A 16,791-nucleotide genomic window follows, 5' to 3' on the forward strand; every position below is an offset into this window, starting at 1 on the left:
GTCTACAGCTGGGCCTTATTTCGGGGCTTGTGTTGCCCCGTGGAACATGCAAACAACTGGGCTGTGATCACAAACCCCAGCACGGATGGCTCTCGGGAAAAGTGGTGTTTCTGGAGGGGAGGAAAGACTTGTCTTCAGAGCGAGCCACTGTGTCAGAGCTGATAGAGCCTGTGGCTCTCCTGGCTGTTAGGTGTGTTCTTGGACAAACGCTTTTTCTGCAAGAAAAACCCTCCAGGAGAGGAAAAAACACCAGCAGGAATGATAACGTTAGAAATGTTGGTTGGATTCAGAAGGCTGAACTTGTTCTGCTGTGGTGATGACATGTGGAAAGCCAGAAGATTTGAAAACATCACCTTAGCTTTGGATTGAGCTCTTTCCTCCCTGTAACCTGGGGCTGTGTTGGCACAGTGTGGCTCTCAGGGGTGGCTGGCATGGGATGGCATTCTGCTGGGCATGGGACCCTTCACTGTGCTGCCTGTGTGCCTCCTCCTGCAGCTGCTGAATAACCAAAAACAATAACCACTTCCATGGACAGTCATCATTGTTTTTATTTTCTTACCTGTCGTCCTTAATCTGTCTTTGATGGTATCGGCGTGTCTCAAATATACCCGTTTAAAATAGAAGGTGGCTTAAGCAATATTATTTTAACACAGGAATATTAAGACTAATGTATTTGTGAAATGATTGTCTACATCTGTAGCCCTGAGGTGTTTAGTTTACAAAAAGGTGTTTACAAACACATTGAAACCTTGTCATTTGTCATAAATCAAGAGGTGCACTATAGCAGATAACAGAACACACAAACCTGCTGGTGATGTAACACTAAAACCCACCGGGGAACTTTAGTGGTGGTCTTGTTTTGCAGGTGAATGTGGTGAACAAATTGGCTACAAACAGTTTGATAGAGGCTGGAAATACCCACAGGGGTTCAATACACAGCCCTTAAATGTCCTTGAGTTCCTTGAATCCACATAACACTTTCTTTCCTTCTCCTGTCACTTCCTCAGCACTCATCCTGGTGTTACCCAGCCTTTGGAGGTGAATGGACCATTGAAGACTCTGAGCTCATGTCTGAGAGGTGGTGATTCTGTGAAGTCTCAGAGATCTTTATCACTTTTTACTTATTTTCAACAAAAGCTTCCTACCTGGAGCTCCCTTTCCACTTCATTGGCTTCGTGTTCTTCCTCTCACTGTGGAGACCTGGTGTTACTGATATACTTATTATTCTGAAATAAACATCTTTTTAATACTTATAAAAACAGTGGTAATGTATAACATAGAATGCCTTCCCTAACAACATCTTGATGTCATTAAAAGTTTGATTTTTCTGTAAAAATGGTTCCAAAGTAAGCAGCAGTTGTAACAAGAATTCTTCAGTAACTAGCAAAAAGAATAAACAGAGTTCAGAAAATGAGAGGGAAATATTTATCTTTCTATAAAATCGACCTTTTCAATAGTCATAATTCCTTTCAATTTTTATGTGAGTTCAACCAGTTATTTACCCCTTCTGTAATTGCATGTAAATTTTAATAGCTAACACATAGATTCCAGGGGTTTGGGGATACTAAATATTTTGCATTTACTTGTAGTGGTTAAATAATTTTTCAGTAAACCATTCTTTGTCAGTCACAGGAGTAGTAAATCAGAAAAAGGAAATTGGCAAATATGATTCACTTAATTCCTGTTTTTGGATATTTGTGGACTGTGTAGCAAAGCTGTCATAGGAGGAGACTGGGTAGCTTATAACATTTTGCTCTTTTTCTGTTTCTGTGTGCAGACCTGTAGCATATGTTAGAATGAGATCATAAAGCATGATAAAAAAAATTAATGTATGTATACTATGTCAAATAGATGTGCTGTTTGTCTTGGCACATAGATATTGGAGTATTAATGTTCTCTTTTCTGTAGACTACCCAGGAAGTCTGTAATAAACAGAAACATAGCTCTCCATTGACTCACTGATACTCTGAAATGAAATACTTGATCTCCACGTGTGCTAGCAGCCATTAATGACATTTGATGATGCACTTATGGTACAACACACCCCCCTCTTTGGGTTGTTTTTTTTTTCAGTATATCCAGGTCAGGGTATCCAGCCATTGGTTTGCCTTCTAGTTCCAGGGCAGGTTTAAATAGCTTAACTTTTTGTTTCAAAATAATTGTAACAAAAAGTGCCTTCAAACCAGCACATCCAAATAACAAATAACCTTGTGCAGTGCCCTTGTGCCTCCGGAGGGTCCATTAGTGGTGTAGGTCTGCCCTTGAACTTGGCTCTGGCAAGGGAAAGAAACCTCCCTCTAGTTCTTTCTGCTCTTTGAATCTTCAGCTTAACCTGAACCTCGGGTAGAAGACTCCCAGCTAATGAATTCCCGTGAGTTTGGTGGGAATCCCTGGATCCAGAGGAGCCCCTGGCAGTGAGCTGGAGGGAGAGGAGGAGCTGCAGCAGTCCAGAGCAGGGCCAGGGTCTGTCTGGATGCCCGGTGGGAAAGCCCCAGCCACAGGCTGCACTCAGCCCTGCCACAGAAAACCAGAGGAAACCAAACTTCCTTCGCTTTTATTCTCGAGGAGCTATTCATCAGCTGGTTATCAGAACATTCAGAACGGGTTTTAACATAGTGTTGAAACTGTTAGAAAAGGGAAGCAGTAAACTCTGGTGCTTTTCCCACCACTGGGAGAAGTTTTGTCCAAAGTAAGTCTTGAGATAGGTGAGAACTGTGTGTGGAAGAAGGTTGTTTTACTTTGAGTTGGGCTGATGCTCCTGGGCCCTGGGTTTTTCACCTAGAAATACCTGGCAGAGGGGGGGTTGTTGATGGAAGCTTTCTCAGCATCTCCCCTGTTTTGTTAACCTGATAAAGGCCTTGTGGCTTCACATCTGACTTGCCTTAATTGTGGTTACTAAGAGGGAAAAGTTGAGCCAAAAATATTTGTTTGTTCACTCATGGCTAATTGTTGGGGAAGCAGTTATTGGTCTGTGTGCTCTGTGTGTGCCCCATCTTATAGAAATGAGACTTCAGTTAAATTGCCTTGGCAGCCTTGCTTTATTTTGGAAAAGAAATGTTTGTAATTAGTTAACCCTGCAGTTTCTCTCACAAGAACAGCTGAACCTCTTTTATCTTGGACATTACACAGTTTTACCCTGTGCTGTAGATGAATTTTGACTTAACTATTGGATTTTAAGTCTCCAGTTTCACTTGACACTTCCCATTACTTGTAATGGGTAAAAACTGTGACAAAAGTTGTATCTTTTTTTAGGTGTTTTTGGAAGTTACCATCTGTATAAGCATCTATTTTCATTGGAGCTTTTCACCACTAGATGAAAGGTGGCTGGTGAGCAATAAACTATTGCTGTACTTGGGCAGATGATGTCTATTGTGTTATCACTCACCTTAGTGTGATAAAACCTTAAGGAGCTGCAAAAGCAGTTTTCTATTGCCTCTTTTTTTTCCCAAATGTCTTTAGGTTGTTGTCAGTGTTCTGGATAGAGTAAACTTTAGATTGTTGGGCACCTGGAAGCCTTTGGTATCTGTGGATTTTTATGGCACAGTCCCAAGAACTTAATTTCATTTGTGGAGCAGTGATGTGACAGTTTCTTTCCTGTGTGTTCCTGAATGGGTATCAGAAATACCTCACACTTTTGGCTCTCTGTTAGTATTTTATTACTGTTCAGATCGAAATTACTGGGTGAAAACCCCTTAAATGGAGATCTGCTTTAAGACTACCAGTATGTCTTTGAATGGAAAGAAATTATATTTATTACTTTTATCATCTTTAATAAACCCCAGCAGCTCCCAACCTGAAACCAGGTGTTCTTTTTCAGGGTTACAATGTTGTTAGCAGCCTCTTGTATCAAACTGCTGAATTTTTCCTGGGAAGTTTAATGTGCCTTCCTTGAGGAATAGATCAGTGTGAGGGGTTTTTCTGAGACTCCCTGCAGCCACTGATAGACATCTCCTCGTGTTTTATAGAGGACCAAAACTCCTCTCAGCTGAGCAGAGTCGTAGCCAGATGTTACAGTGCTCAATCCCAGTGGAAAGCAGCTTCATTAAAACCAGCATCTTTAGGAATTTGAAATTGGGGAAACATGAGTTTCCATTATTGAGACTGTCCAAGGTGGTGCTTCTCTGCCCTGGCTGGGGAGATCTCCGTGGGAGTGCTCCTGGGTTGCCTCTTGCTTTTATTCAGGCAGAAATTGGGGCTCAGGAGCCTGGCAGCATCAGTGGGAGCTGTTCTGGGGGCCAGGGATGAGCAGTGTGGTTGGTTTTAGGTGGTGCCTGTGCGATGTGATTATTGGATGCACTTTTTCTGTCTTTGCATTTCCTGGCAGTCATAAACATTGGTGATCTCATAGGAAAACTATCCAGGGGAATAAGAGTGAGGAATCTCCTGCAGCATCAGGTTCCAACCAAAGAACTCTTCCCACTCCCCCCCACCCTGGTTTTTTTAATACTAGCTGTGGGAATTCATGCTTTTGCTCAACCCCCAAGAATCCTTCTGTGTTATCAGTAAATATTGTAATGTTTCACAGGGGAATCGAATATTTCCTGCTCACCAAACCTGTGATAATAGATAAGCAGAGTAGTTGAGCAGCAATGCAGTTTGTGAGGAGAAGTCTGCTTTGTGGACCTTGGCACCTTTCTATGAAATTCGTCCCCTTTGACCTTTTATTTATCTGTTTGTTTGTTTAATTAATCTCATAGGAGATTGTTTTCCCCTGGGTGTTTTTAGTCCTTCCTTTTAATCCCAACCAACAAACAAACAAAGCCTGAAACAATTATCAGCCGCTACAAATAAAAGATATCTTTGGAACCATCAAAGCTCTGGCTTTAGAAGTCAGTGTGCTCCACCCAAACTCTTTCCAGGTAAAACCTTTCATTTATTACGGTGCAGGGTGACAGAAAAGCCTTGGCTGCCCCATGTTCTGGGGTTTATGAGCAAGGAAGTTTTGCTGGGCTGTAGGAATGAGCACAGCCCCTGCTCATGTCCCAGCACTGGTGATGGTGACCAGCCAGGAGTGCTCCTGGTCCCTCTCTGGTGAATGCACAGCTGCTAAAACACTTGAGGGGGGAAAAGAAAAAGCCCCATGGAACTATTGCTTGAGGAAACCACGACCATCTCACTTCCACTGTAACCTGCCTCCAGGTAAATGGCTAAAGGATGACACTTCCAGCTCATCTTGCAGGAGTGAATTCATATCACAGTGTCAATTATGAAGGAACACAGTTCATTTATGTTCATTTTATTTTGAGCAGGATTTTCTGAAGTGCTGGACAGGTAAAATGACTTAAAAAGAAAAAGTTGGCCGTCAATAACTTAATTTTGTGTTTCTGTTTTTCTTGCAGTACTGTGTGCAAAAAACTTGGTGAAAAAGGACTTTTTCCGTAAGTAGCTGTTACAGTTTTATACATTTATTTATAGGTGGAATAAATATTGTGCAAGTTCTATAGTCCAATGTTTTGCATATGATGATTATATTAAGATATTTGCAGTGAGGGGACTGAAGGCTTTGATCTATTATTCCAGGGCTTCTGTTTTTGTCTAAGGTGACACTCATCACAGAATCATAATAATAATTAAAACACTGACACACTCGCTCTGTTTTTATGGGAGTGGGAAACAAATGTACCCACTTAGGCAAATTATATGTTTCTCAAATTTAGTGTCATGTATTTATTAAGTCTTTTTTCATACAAGAGCTTTTTGTCAAGCAAACAAATGTGCTCCTTAATTATTAATAACCACCTCGTAACACCAACATACTCTGAAATTATATTGTAATTAATTTTAATAATGTTTTGGAAGAAGTGCTAAGAGGCAGATGAAGGAGGCAGAAAGGAATGCTCTTGTCTGTGTCCTGCATGCACAGATCACCTGCCTGCCACCTCCCACCTGGGAGCAGGAGGAATTTGGGAGAGCAGACCTGAGCTTTGGAAAGCAATTGAAGAGGCAATGATCCAGAATTACGCTGTGATTTGAGATGCTTCTAAAGCATTGCTTCTGTCTGAATTTCTGTATTGATTGCGAGTTCGTGGGTGTTTGAGGATGCCTGAAAAAGCCCCCTCAGGCTCTGCAGTGTGGGATGCTGAAGCACAGATGTCCCAAGGCCCCTCTCCTTTGTCCCCATGTGCTTTCTGTGACCCATGGGCCAAGCCCTCTGAGTCACCTGGGGACGTGCAGCTGGCACAAAACTGCACCTCAGATGTCCCACCTTGGTTCCTGCAGCTGACTCCCAGCACTCTGAGAGGGGAGGAATGGGTTAGTGTGAGGGGGACAGGGCAGGACCTGGGGACAGTCCCCTGGAGGTGCTGACCCTGGGCTGCTCTGCTCCTGCTGCTCTTCCACCCCTGGGGCTGGAGCTCAGCACTGTCTTTACACTGATTTTTGGTGTTCAGGTGAACCTGTGGTCAGTGTTTCTGAGGGACTGAGCTGGCAGCCAGCAGAGCACAGAGCCAGCAGTAACCAGCTGGATCCTAAAAGCAAAAATAACCTGTTATAGGGAATTCTCTGTTACACCAGTATCAGACAAAATCATAACTGTGCTTTGATCTGACACATAGAAAGAATGTAACTTTGTTTTTCTGCCTTTGGATTCTTTGTAGGCCCAGAATTTACTCAAGCCTGAATTAGGAAGATAAAAAAAAACTTTATTACTCAAACCTTTGAATTAGGAAGATTAGGGTGTTTAGATTTTTTCCCCCAATCTGTTTGACTTACACAACTTTTTCTTAGTCCATATCAGTGAAAAGAATTGCTAATTTATCCATTTCCTGTGCTTAATAAATCAAGTTATTCACATTCATTTAGTAGGGGTCTCATTCATGAATAAAAGGCAAATAAATCTTCAAATGAAAGATTAAATAACTGAGCAATGATACTTGGTAACTTTTTTTTCTTTTCCTCCCCTCAGGACTTCCTGATCCCTTTGCTAAGGTTGTGGTGGATGGATCTGGCCAGTGCCATTCTACAGATACTGTGAAGAATACACTTGATCCCAAATGGAATCAGCATTATGACCTGTAGGTGGTAACAGTGATAACCAAAGGTTTGAAGTGAAACCCTCTCAATTACACAGACAATGTCAGATGTTCATTATCCTGTCCTGTGTATGGCTTGGAAAGGATCCCAGAGTTTATGAGTTTGAGAAGTGCACATAGCAAACCTCCACTTTCTCATTTACCTCAACATTTAAACACTGCTCTTGTTTTCATGGTGCTGATGTCTGCAGCATGCTTACAAGGACTACAGTATTGTTTTATTGTGGTGTTTTCATGTTAACACTTCTGTAAAATGAAGCAAGTAATTGACAGTGTTTTCCTCAAACTGCTCTTCTCTTGATGCAATTTTTGTCTCTTGTGGTGCTGCACTATCTTTTTCTCTGTGTGCCTTTTGTTCAGTTTCCTCTCCTTTCTGTCATTTTCTGTCCCAAATGTTCTCCCTCTGAATTATTGTTATCATCACTTGAGCACCTTTTGGTGCTTTTGAGCAGTAGAATGAGTCTGGCACATATATGTCATGGTTTTCCTCTCTTTCTAAAGCATAGAATATTTCTGTACAACACAAGTTATTAAAGCTTTGATTTTTATGTAGGTCTCTGTGCATGCTTTATTTTCCTTGTCTTTTATTCTTTATCTTTTTCCTTGGGGTGAAAGATGAGGAAGAGAAACGACCTGTTTTCATCATTGTATTCTGCTGTTCTGGTCTCTGACTTTTCCCCTGTCCTGTGTTATTAGAAACTCCTTGAGCATATTTGTGTTAACTTTGGCCATCACCAAACCTGCAGCAAATGTGGTATACACAGACAATTCCTTGTCCCTCTTTTTCCCAGTGAGGGAAAGCAGCTTGATGGGTCTCACAGCAGAATATGGAATTATTCTGCTTTAAATTCATGTCTTGATCTACTCCTTATTGGAATATCCAAGACTAAATAGGTGAAGTCGTTGTTCATGATGTGTAGAATACAGAACATTTTCTTCACTGCTGAACAAAGTATTGTGGCAGTTTAGTAAAATAATGATATTGTGGGTTTATTATCCAAACCAGGTTCAGGCTTAGATTCTGCATGTGAGACTGTAATTCATATTCATTAGAGAAATAGATACAAAACAAGTTTAAGCTCATGTGTAGCAAATGGCTCTCTTTTCTGTTGAAAGATTTCTCAGTTAATTTTTTTTTTTAATGGTACTAAACCTATCAAAATATTGATTTGTGCAGAATGGAGGCTTCAGACCTTTGCCTTTTGATCAGAGTAGGAAAGGATCAGAGTAGAGCTAAGGAGAAATCCCTGAAACCGAGCAGAGGCTTTGATTGTTTTTCAGTTAGGTGGGTCTGTTAATGAGCATTAACACACAGCTTTGCAGGGAGAGAAGGTGGAAAGTGCTGCCAGCATGGCTGAGGGCAAATCCTTCTGTAACCTTTGACCAGCTGGGGAAGGTGGACACTTACTCCTCTGAGTGAGATTCTGTGTGGAAAATGTCAAAATTCTGTGTGGAAGTCGCTGGTGCCCTGTGAGTGCCCCAATACTGGAAGTGCTGTATTGGGACTTGTCTGCAGTGGCTGTAAAAGCTGCTCAGTGCTCCATGGGCTGATGATTTCATTCCCTTCTGGGGAAAAGAAGCAGAGGACATGGGAAATGAGGGAGGATGTTGATATGCACCAAGAATAATGGAAAAAAAAAAAAAGCAGTAAAATCTTTAGAAAAAAAAAAAAAAAGTCCTTTCTGGTTATAACTTTTAAAGAAGGATGATGAGAAGGTTTTTTTGGGTTGTTTTATAGAACAAGCCATGGTTGTATCTGGACACTGAGTTGTCTTTCCAAGGCTGTGATTGCAATCCACAAGGTATTATAAAAAGCTGAGAGAAAAAGAGGGGTTCTGGCAGAATGTTTTGCATGAGCAGATATGAAACCTCTCTTGCTGGATTGTCCAAAGGAATTTAAACCTTTGTGGAGTACTTTTTGTGGGTTTTTTTCTTGTTAGGAGGAGAAGTTAAAAAATAGATTTTGTTGAATTAGTGTATTATTTTCAATATAAAATCTTGTCCTCTAGGGAAAACTACTTTTTTTGATTCTGGCTCTTGGATTTCCTGATGACAGAAGTATATCCAGTATTTCTAATCCAAAGTAAAATTTAGTGTTGTGTCAGGCCTTGTTATTAGAAAATAATCCTTTCCCTCTCCAAATTTTCTTGATAGTAATTTAACCCCTTTTATAGTCTCACCTGTTATTCATTACTCTAGGGAAATGTATTTCTGTTTAGAAACATCAGTCACATTATCTTCACTTCCTATTTAAAACAGCAGTAAAAGATTAAATCTCTTTGTTACAACAACTCACTGTCTGGCTATTTTTGTCAGGTAATTTTTTACTGTGTATACTCAGTCTCAGGTCTCACCTTTCATCTGCACCAGATATTAAAGTAATTTTTTCATGTATCATATGATGGCAGATGCAAATGGCACAGTTGGAGCTGTTGTAATATATTTATGCAGAAATGTCTGAATTAAATTGCTAATTCCAAGAGAATTTTGTGGCTTGCTAACCTGATTGAACATAAGTATATATTCTGTTTTATAAGAATTTTTTAAAAGGACTTCTGCAGTGTTATAAAGAGCAAAGAGAGGTTGGCTTTTGCTTTATGTCGTTCTTAATTCAGATCTTAGTGTGAAAAGGAAGTGGTTGAATTAGCTGCTTGGATTCTTCCTGGATGGGTGTGTGTGGGGAAAGGGGGAATCTGGGAGACTTTCCAGAGAGAAATTGCCAAATAGTTGCTGTCTGGATGTAGTTTAATGTCAGTAAAATACCACTGCTTGCCCTGGAAGTATTCCCCTTCCTTCTTTTCAGTCTTGTTTGTGTTTTTCCTATTGTTCAGCCCTTTCCTCAGAGCTTTTGAATAACCAGACCTGACACATTTACAGACTTGTTGCATTCAGAGTTAAACTACCTGAGCCAGTGGGTCAGGAGCTCAAATCCCATGAGCTCACCAAAATCTGCTTCTGCTCCAGCTTTGGTCTGTGCCCTTGAGTCCTTGGACTCTTCTCCTTTGTGATGTCTCCCTAATGAACCTCACCCACCTCCCACAAATAACAACTCCTCTTCCCAGAATCTCCTCAGTGCAGCTTCTGGTGCTCTGCCTGGTGCTGTTTTAGACCATCCCATCCTGGACTAGCTCCTGAGGAGCCACCAAAGAGCTCTGTGCAGCTCCTTCCCTTCTCCACGTGCTGCTCGAGGCCCTTGGCAGCAGGCAGTGAGCAGCAGCACGTGTCCCTGCTCCAGTCCTGCTCCAGTCCTGCCCCTGGCAGCTCCTGGTGACCATCCCAGGGACTAACACACCCTTCAGCCACTGCCCCTGGTGACCATCCCAGGGGCTAACACACCCTTCAGCACTGTCCCAGCTCCTGGTGACCATCCCAGGGGCTAACACACCCTTCAGCCACTGCCACAGCCCCTGGTGACCATCCCAGGGGCTAACACACCCTTCAGCACAGCCCCTGGTGACCATCCCAGGGGCTAACACACCCTTCAGCACTGTCCCAGCTCCTGGTGACCATCCCATGGGCTAACACACCCTTCAGCATTGCCCCTGGTGACCATCCCAGGGGCTAACACACCCTTCAGCCCCTGGCAGCTCCTGGTGACCATCCCAGGGGCTAACACACCCTTCAGCACTGTCCCAGCTCCTGGTGACCATCCCAGGGGCTAACACACCCTCCAGCACTGCTCCTGGTGACCATCCCAGGGGCTAACACACCCTTCAGCCACTGCCACAGCCCCTGGTGACCATCCCAGGGGCTAACACACCCTTCAGCCACTGTCCCAGCTCCTGGTGACCATCCCAGGGGCTAACACACCCTTCAGCCACTGTCACAGCTCCTGGTGACCATCCCAGGGGCTAACACACCCTTCAGCCACTGTCACAGCTCCTGGTGACTATCCCAGGGGCTAACACACCCTTCAGCCACTGTCACAGCTCCTGGTGTCCATCCCAGGGGCTAACACACCCTTCAGCCACTGTCCCAGCTCCTGGTGACCATCCCAGGGGCTAACACACCCTTCAGCCACTGTCCCAGCTCCTGGTGACCATCCCAGGGGCTAACACACCCTTCAGCCCCTGGCAGCTCCTGGTGACCATCCCAGGGGCTAACACACCCTTCAGCATTGCCCCTGGTGACCATCCCAGGGGCTAACACACCCTTCAGCACTGTCCCAGCCCCTGGTGACCATCCCAGGGGCTAACACACCCTTCAGCACTGTCCCAGCCCCTGGTGACCATCCCAGGGGCTAACACACCCTTCAGCACTGTCCCAGCCCCTGGTGACCATCCCAGGGGCTAACACACCCTTCAGCACAGCCCCTGGTGACCATCCCAGGGGCTAACACACCCTTCAGCACTGCCACAGCTCCTGGTGACCATCCCAGGGGCTAACACACCCTTCAGCACTGTCCCAGCCCCTGGTGACCATCCCAGGGGCTAACACACCCTTCAGCACTGCCACAGCCCCTGGTGACCATCCCAGGGGCTAACACACCCTTCAGCCCCTGGCAGCCCCTGGTGACCATCCCAGGGGCTAACACACCCTTCAGCACAGCCCCTGGTGACCATCCCAGGGGCTAACACACCCTTCAGCACTGCCACAGCCCCTGGTGACCATCCCAGGGGCTAACACACCCTCCAGCACTGCAGAGATGAGCAGTGGCAGGGGGGAAGTGAATGAAGATGGGAGAGAAAAAGCTGGGGCTGTCTCTTCACACCCTCTTCTCCCCAGGCTGAAAGCAGCCAGTAGCTCAAAGCAAGATGCTGAGATTGTATTAGAGAAAAACTCAGAAATGGGAAAGCGAAGAAACAAACGCAGTAATTGATGCAGGTCACAAAAGCAGTCTGTGTGACAGCATGGGTTAGAGCTAGGGAATTCCTGCCTTCCAGACCTGAGCTCGTACCTGGTGATGCTGCATTTCTCTCTCTCTGGAGGGACTGTGTCTGGCTTGTGATCAGGAAGAGGTGTGTTTTTTCAGGAATGTTTTTTTCCACTTTCTTTGTTCCACGTTTCTCCAGCGAGGTGAACTCTTCAGGGAAAGTGTCTGTGATGCCATGGGGATGAAAAGTCACTTGATACCAAACCTTCCTCAGCAGTAGACAAAATAATAATTGTCCCTGTGCTCTAAATTTTTATTAAATAATGTAGAGGTTTCTACTCAGGCATGATTTGATTTTTTCTTTTGTTTTTTTCTTAGAAGGGGAAGTGCTAAGAGTAGGAGAATTAAAATTTCTGAACATACAATTCTTAACCAGAGCCCTGATTTTAAAGGTTCAGAAAATATGGAAGTCAACAAAATGTCTGTGCAATTGAATTCTATGTTTCCACTTCATTAATACTAATCCAGTTAGCTCTGCTGAAGTAGTGAAACTGTGGAATAGACATTGGTGATAGGCTAGGGGAAAAAAAAATAAATGTAAGCTCCAAGAACTTTAATTACAAGGAGGAAGAGACAGTCACCCAACAAAATGGGGGGGTTGTGTTTTTTTGTTTCTGGTTTGGTTTGTTGCACTTTATTTTTTGGAACATTCTTTTTTAATAAAAAATTAAATTCCTAGCTCAGGCTTTTATGTTGAAACTTTATTGCCAGATGATGTAAAACAAATGTAACTTATCCACCAAATGAATTGGAAATGTCAGCTCGTCCTCCTGTCACTCTAAATACAACCATGGGTTTTTATGCCTGAAATGATGCAGAAATGTAAATGAAACATTTTGCTGCAAAGCCAACTAGATGTTAATTAACTGTTTCTTTTCTTTCTTGATTAAAAAAACAGACATTTTGATTTGGAAAAATGCAGCTTGTCTTGCTATTTCCTTTAAAAGTGTGAAGCAGCCCAGGTTTTTGGGTGCAGAAATCCAGAGTAGATTACAGTGGAATGTGGAGTCCTCACCTGCCTGGTGTGGATGGTGACTGTGCATCCCAACCCTGGGAACCTCATCCTGAAACACTGCAGGAATTCTTGGAAACTGTGTTGTGTATTCAGCTGTTGTGCATATTATTCAAACTGTTCTGTCATGAAATTGTGTTTAACCATGTACCTTTGACTTTCTTAAAGCAACAAGGAAAACTGGAAAATTCAAGACAGGTCATGATAAGTCTTTATTTTTAAGTGCACCTAAATTGTTCTCATTAGAATTTATTTTAAGTACATAAAGCATTGTAGACTGCAGCTGTGCACGTGATTGCCCATCCTCATCTCGTTTCTTTATGCAAAATTGGCATTGTCAAGGTTGTAAGGCCAAAAATCTGACCTATGTTATACAATCAGTTTACTATTCAAAAAACTTTGAAGCTTTTTTTATGTGAAGTTTGTGTTTCATTTGGATTTTTTTGTTTGTTTTTCTTTTTGTGTAAATGTGCAGTGGTTACTTTAAACCATGAGGCTTTTCTGTCTTCTTGGGTCAGTTGCTGTCTGCAGGTGGGAAAAAGAAGTTGTAAAAGTTCTGCCTTTTGGAAAAGGAAAAACGGGAGAAGTGTTATTAACCTGATCACAGCTGTAATTTCGAGCCGTGCCAGTTAGTTCAATTATTTGGTTTGCCAACCTTGACAGTATCATTTCTATCTTTCTGAAAACATTAAGATGTTTAAAAGCCAGTAAAGCCACAAGTCAATGGGGAGATGTGTTTAGACATTGGTTGATCAGTTTTCATTCAAAAACAAACAAAAAAGAAGCACTTGGAACTAAACTAAGGCCAGAATTTGTGGTCTGGGAAGAGAGAACTACAAGCAGTTCTTGGGATCTAAGCCATAGTTACAAATTCATTTCCCTCAACTTGAAACAGCCATAATAATTCACTATTGGCAATTGCTGATTTATCTTGAGTGTTTTGAAACTGTCCTCTGAAAGTTTTGATAACAAAAACGAGCTCACAGAGTAATTGCCTCTGGAGAACAAGGCTTCAGACTGAAGAAGCAGAAGGAACACAGGCTGCAGTGTCCAGGTTTCCCCAAGGCAGTGAACAAACAGGGATCCAGGTTTGCCAAGCACATCCCTGGGAATGCTGCAAGGAGTGAGCAGGGGCAGGAGGGGAACGTGGCACATCCCAGCTCAGTGTGGGCTGCTTGTCACGGCTGTCACATGTAACGTGTGTCCCAGACATCCATCAGCCAGGGTCAATCAGCCTCCTGGGGTCAGCTCACTGCAGCTGCATTCCTGGGGCCTGGGGAGCACCCCGAGGAGCTCCCAGCTCCTGTTGGCCACTGTCCCTGCTCCTGGTGGCCCCAGACACTGCTGGCATTGCCCCTGGGGACAGGCTGGGCTGGGGCATGGAGCTGAGCATGTGTGGCTGCTTGGAGAGCTGTGCTGGAGGGGCAGCCCACACACAGCCTGCTGGTGTTGCTGTTGGAACTGGTTTCACTGGGTTCCCGTGGATGCCTCCTTCCAGAACCAGGCTTTTAGAGCAGGTTGTATTCAGTGAGCTCCTCCATGAGACATGCTTCCAGTGAAGGGCAGTGCACGTCTTACCTGCAGATGACTTGCTCTCTCCTGCCATTACAGTGGGTGGTACATTTTTAACGTGGTGGTTGATGGTGGTTTTTCCCCCCAAGGTGGTTTCTGACACATCATCAGTGCTCAGTGCCACTGACAGCTCTGTTTGTTCCACCTTCCTCAGGTACATTGGGAAGTCGGATTCCATAACCATCAGCGTGTGGAACCACAAGAAAATCCACAAAAAGCAGGGAGCTGGTTTTCTGGGCTGTGTGAGGCTTCTTTCAAACGCCATCAACCGCCTTAAAGACACTGGGTGTAAGTAAGCCAAGGACGAGTTTCTTCTCTCTCAGCCCCAGCTTTGGCATGCACAGGCTTTGGAGGAGTGACACTTAATGGGGGTTTTTCTGGGCTTTGTAAAGTTTGTATATTCCAGGTGCTTTGGTAGTTTGTGATGATGTTTTGTTCCCTTGTGTGATTTACACTTTGTGCCCTCCTCTCGTAGATCAGAGGTTGGATCTGTGCAAGCTTGGGCCAAATGACAATGATACTGTTAGAGGACAGATAGTAGGTGAGTAAAGGTGTTTAATTCTCTTTTTTTCTTTAGTTTCTGTAGTAGCTATAGAAATTCTCTCCTAGCTGTCAGTTTTCTATATTGAATTCTCCTATCTGCTGCCAGAGCCATTTGGACCTCAGGCTAAAATTATGTAGGTAGAGAATTAAAAAAAAAAACCCAAACTCCAAACAAACAAAAAAATAAACCAAAATGCTCAAACCACCCCAAAAATCCCAAACCAAAATATTATAATAAATGTTGGGGCAAATAAGATAATTTTTAAAATTTAGGAAGTTTTTAATTTCACTGTAAAGAATGGTGGCAGTTTGGGTGTGAGCTCTCTGTGAATAATTGACTACAAAATTCTTGTCCACTGAGAGCTCCAGCAAGGCTGTGCTTCCTGTAGGCTTTGAGGGAAACCTAAAAAGCATCTTGATTACTAGCAAGTAAAATTGCTGTCTGGGTCAATTAAATTTGTGTTTTCATGGCTTATTAACAAGTCTGTCACCAACCTCAGTAACTGTGCTTTGTCATTACTCTGTGAACTCGTGAACTTTAAATAAATTCAGAATTAGAAAGAAGCTGACAAATTGAAAAGCAAGTATCCACAGAAAACTTCATAAGCACTCTCTTTTTGGTGCATTCTAGTCTCAATTCTTTGTGGAGGCAGCATTTCTGATAGGTCACCTAAGTCAAAAGTTTGTCAGGATAAGGAAGTTCTTTATTTATACAGTAAGATGTCAATGAGAGTATTTGGACATGAGGGAAGAAAAGCGAAATTTTTTGCTCAATTTTATGTTCAGTTCCTAGTTGAAATTCTATCCAAACAGCACTTCTGTCAGCCAGGGAACACCACTGAAATATCAGTCAGCAAATAAGTGTATTTGTGTGCCTCCCTCAGAGTTCTCTGTTGAATAACACCTGTGACTTTACCTCTTTGTGTGGCTTTAACTGTCTGTCTCCATCTCATCTGCAAGGACTCGCATTAAGGTCAGTGTGTGGTGGCACAGGAGAGTCCAGTGATGGCAGGAATGTGGAGTTCTGAGTGCACTGCTGCCACTTGAGGCTGTTCTCCATCAAATTTTCCACATCAGCTTGCACAGAGGAGCGAAGGGTGAATCAGGCACTTCCCTGGGCTGTGTTTTGTCGTGGCTTGGGTTTGTTTGCTGGCTTTGCTCCAGTGTCCTGGTCCCCTGAGCATCCCTGAGTGTGTTTGCAGCTGTGTTTGTGCCCTGGGAGAGGAGCTGGGGGCACAGGGGAGCAGGTTCAGGCTGTGCTGGGAGCAGGGAGCTCCATCCTGCTCACACCAGAGCAGGGACTGTGCTCTCCTGCTGCCCTCCAGAGCTCACATCCTGCTCAGCATCACTGGGGAATGCTGCTCTTCATTAAAGGGGGGAAAAAACCCAGCCCCAAACCCCCTGTTGGATCGTGCCCTGAACCTGCAAAAAACCACCTTGTCAGGTTACAGCAGAGACCCAGAGCAAATCTGTGTGTTCTGTTTTCTGTTGATACCATCAGAAAGGTCAACTCTACTCAGTCGTGGTTCTGTTTTAATTTAATGAATCCTTGGTAAGATTCCAGAGAGTCCTGTCTTTTTTAATATAAGTTGTCATTATTAATCTTCTTATATTTTAATCTTTTTTTCACTAATGCAACTTTATTGAGTGGATGAATGAGCCCGAGCAAAACTAGGTAATTCCACTGCAGTAGTTAGATGGTAGAGAAATCTGGATTAAAAATAAGTAAAAAGACAAAATAAATTCTAAATATACTCTCA

At 43.3% G+C, this 16,791-nt stretch overlaps 1 protein-coding gene across 1 annotated transcript in view; it reads left to right on the forward strand.

The window, feature by feature from the left end:
* The window catches only part of SMURF2 (SMAD specific E3 ubiquitin protein ligase 2), a 62,590-nt gene that overhangs the window by 24,471 nt on the left and 21,328 nt on the right, over window positions 1-16,791 (forward strand). Inside the window, exons 2-5 of the mRNA XM_066332368.1 lie at window positions 5,340-5,378; window positions 6,905-7,013; window positions 14,643-14,776; window positions 14,964-15,029. Of these exons, the coding sequence (XP_066188465.1) occupies window positions 5,340-5,378; window positions 6,905-7,013; window positions 14,643-14,776; window positions 14,964-15,029 (348 nt within the window). The remainder of the gene's footprint in view (window positions 1-5,339; window positions 5,379-6,904; window positions 7,014-14,642; window positions 14,777-14,963; window positions 15,030-16,791) is intronic.

The sequence above is a fragment of the Sylvia atricapilla genome, chromosome 18 (assembly GCF_009819655.1).
Source record: "Sylvia atricapilla isolate bSylAtr1 chromosome 18, bSylAtr1.pri, whole genome shotgun sequence".
Classification (NCBI taxonomy): domain Eukaryota; kingdom Metazoa; phylum Chordata; class Aves; order Passeriformes; family Sylviidae; genus Sylvia; species Sylvia atricapilla.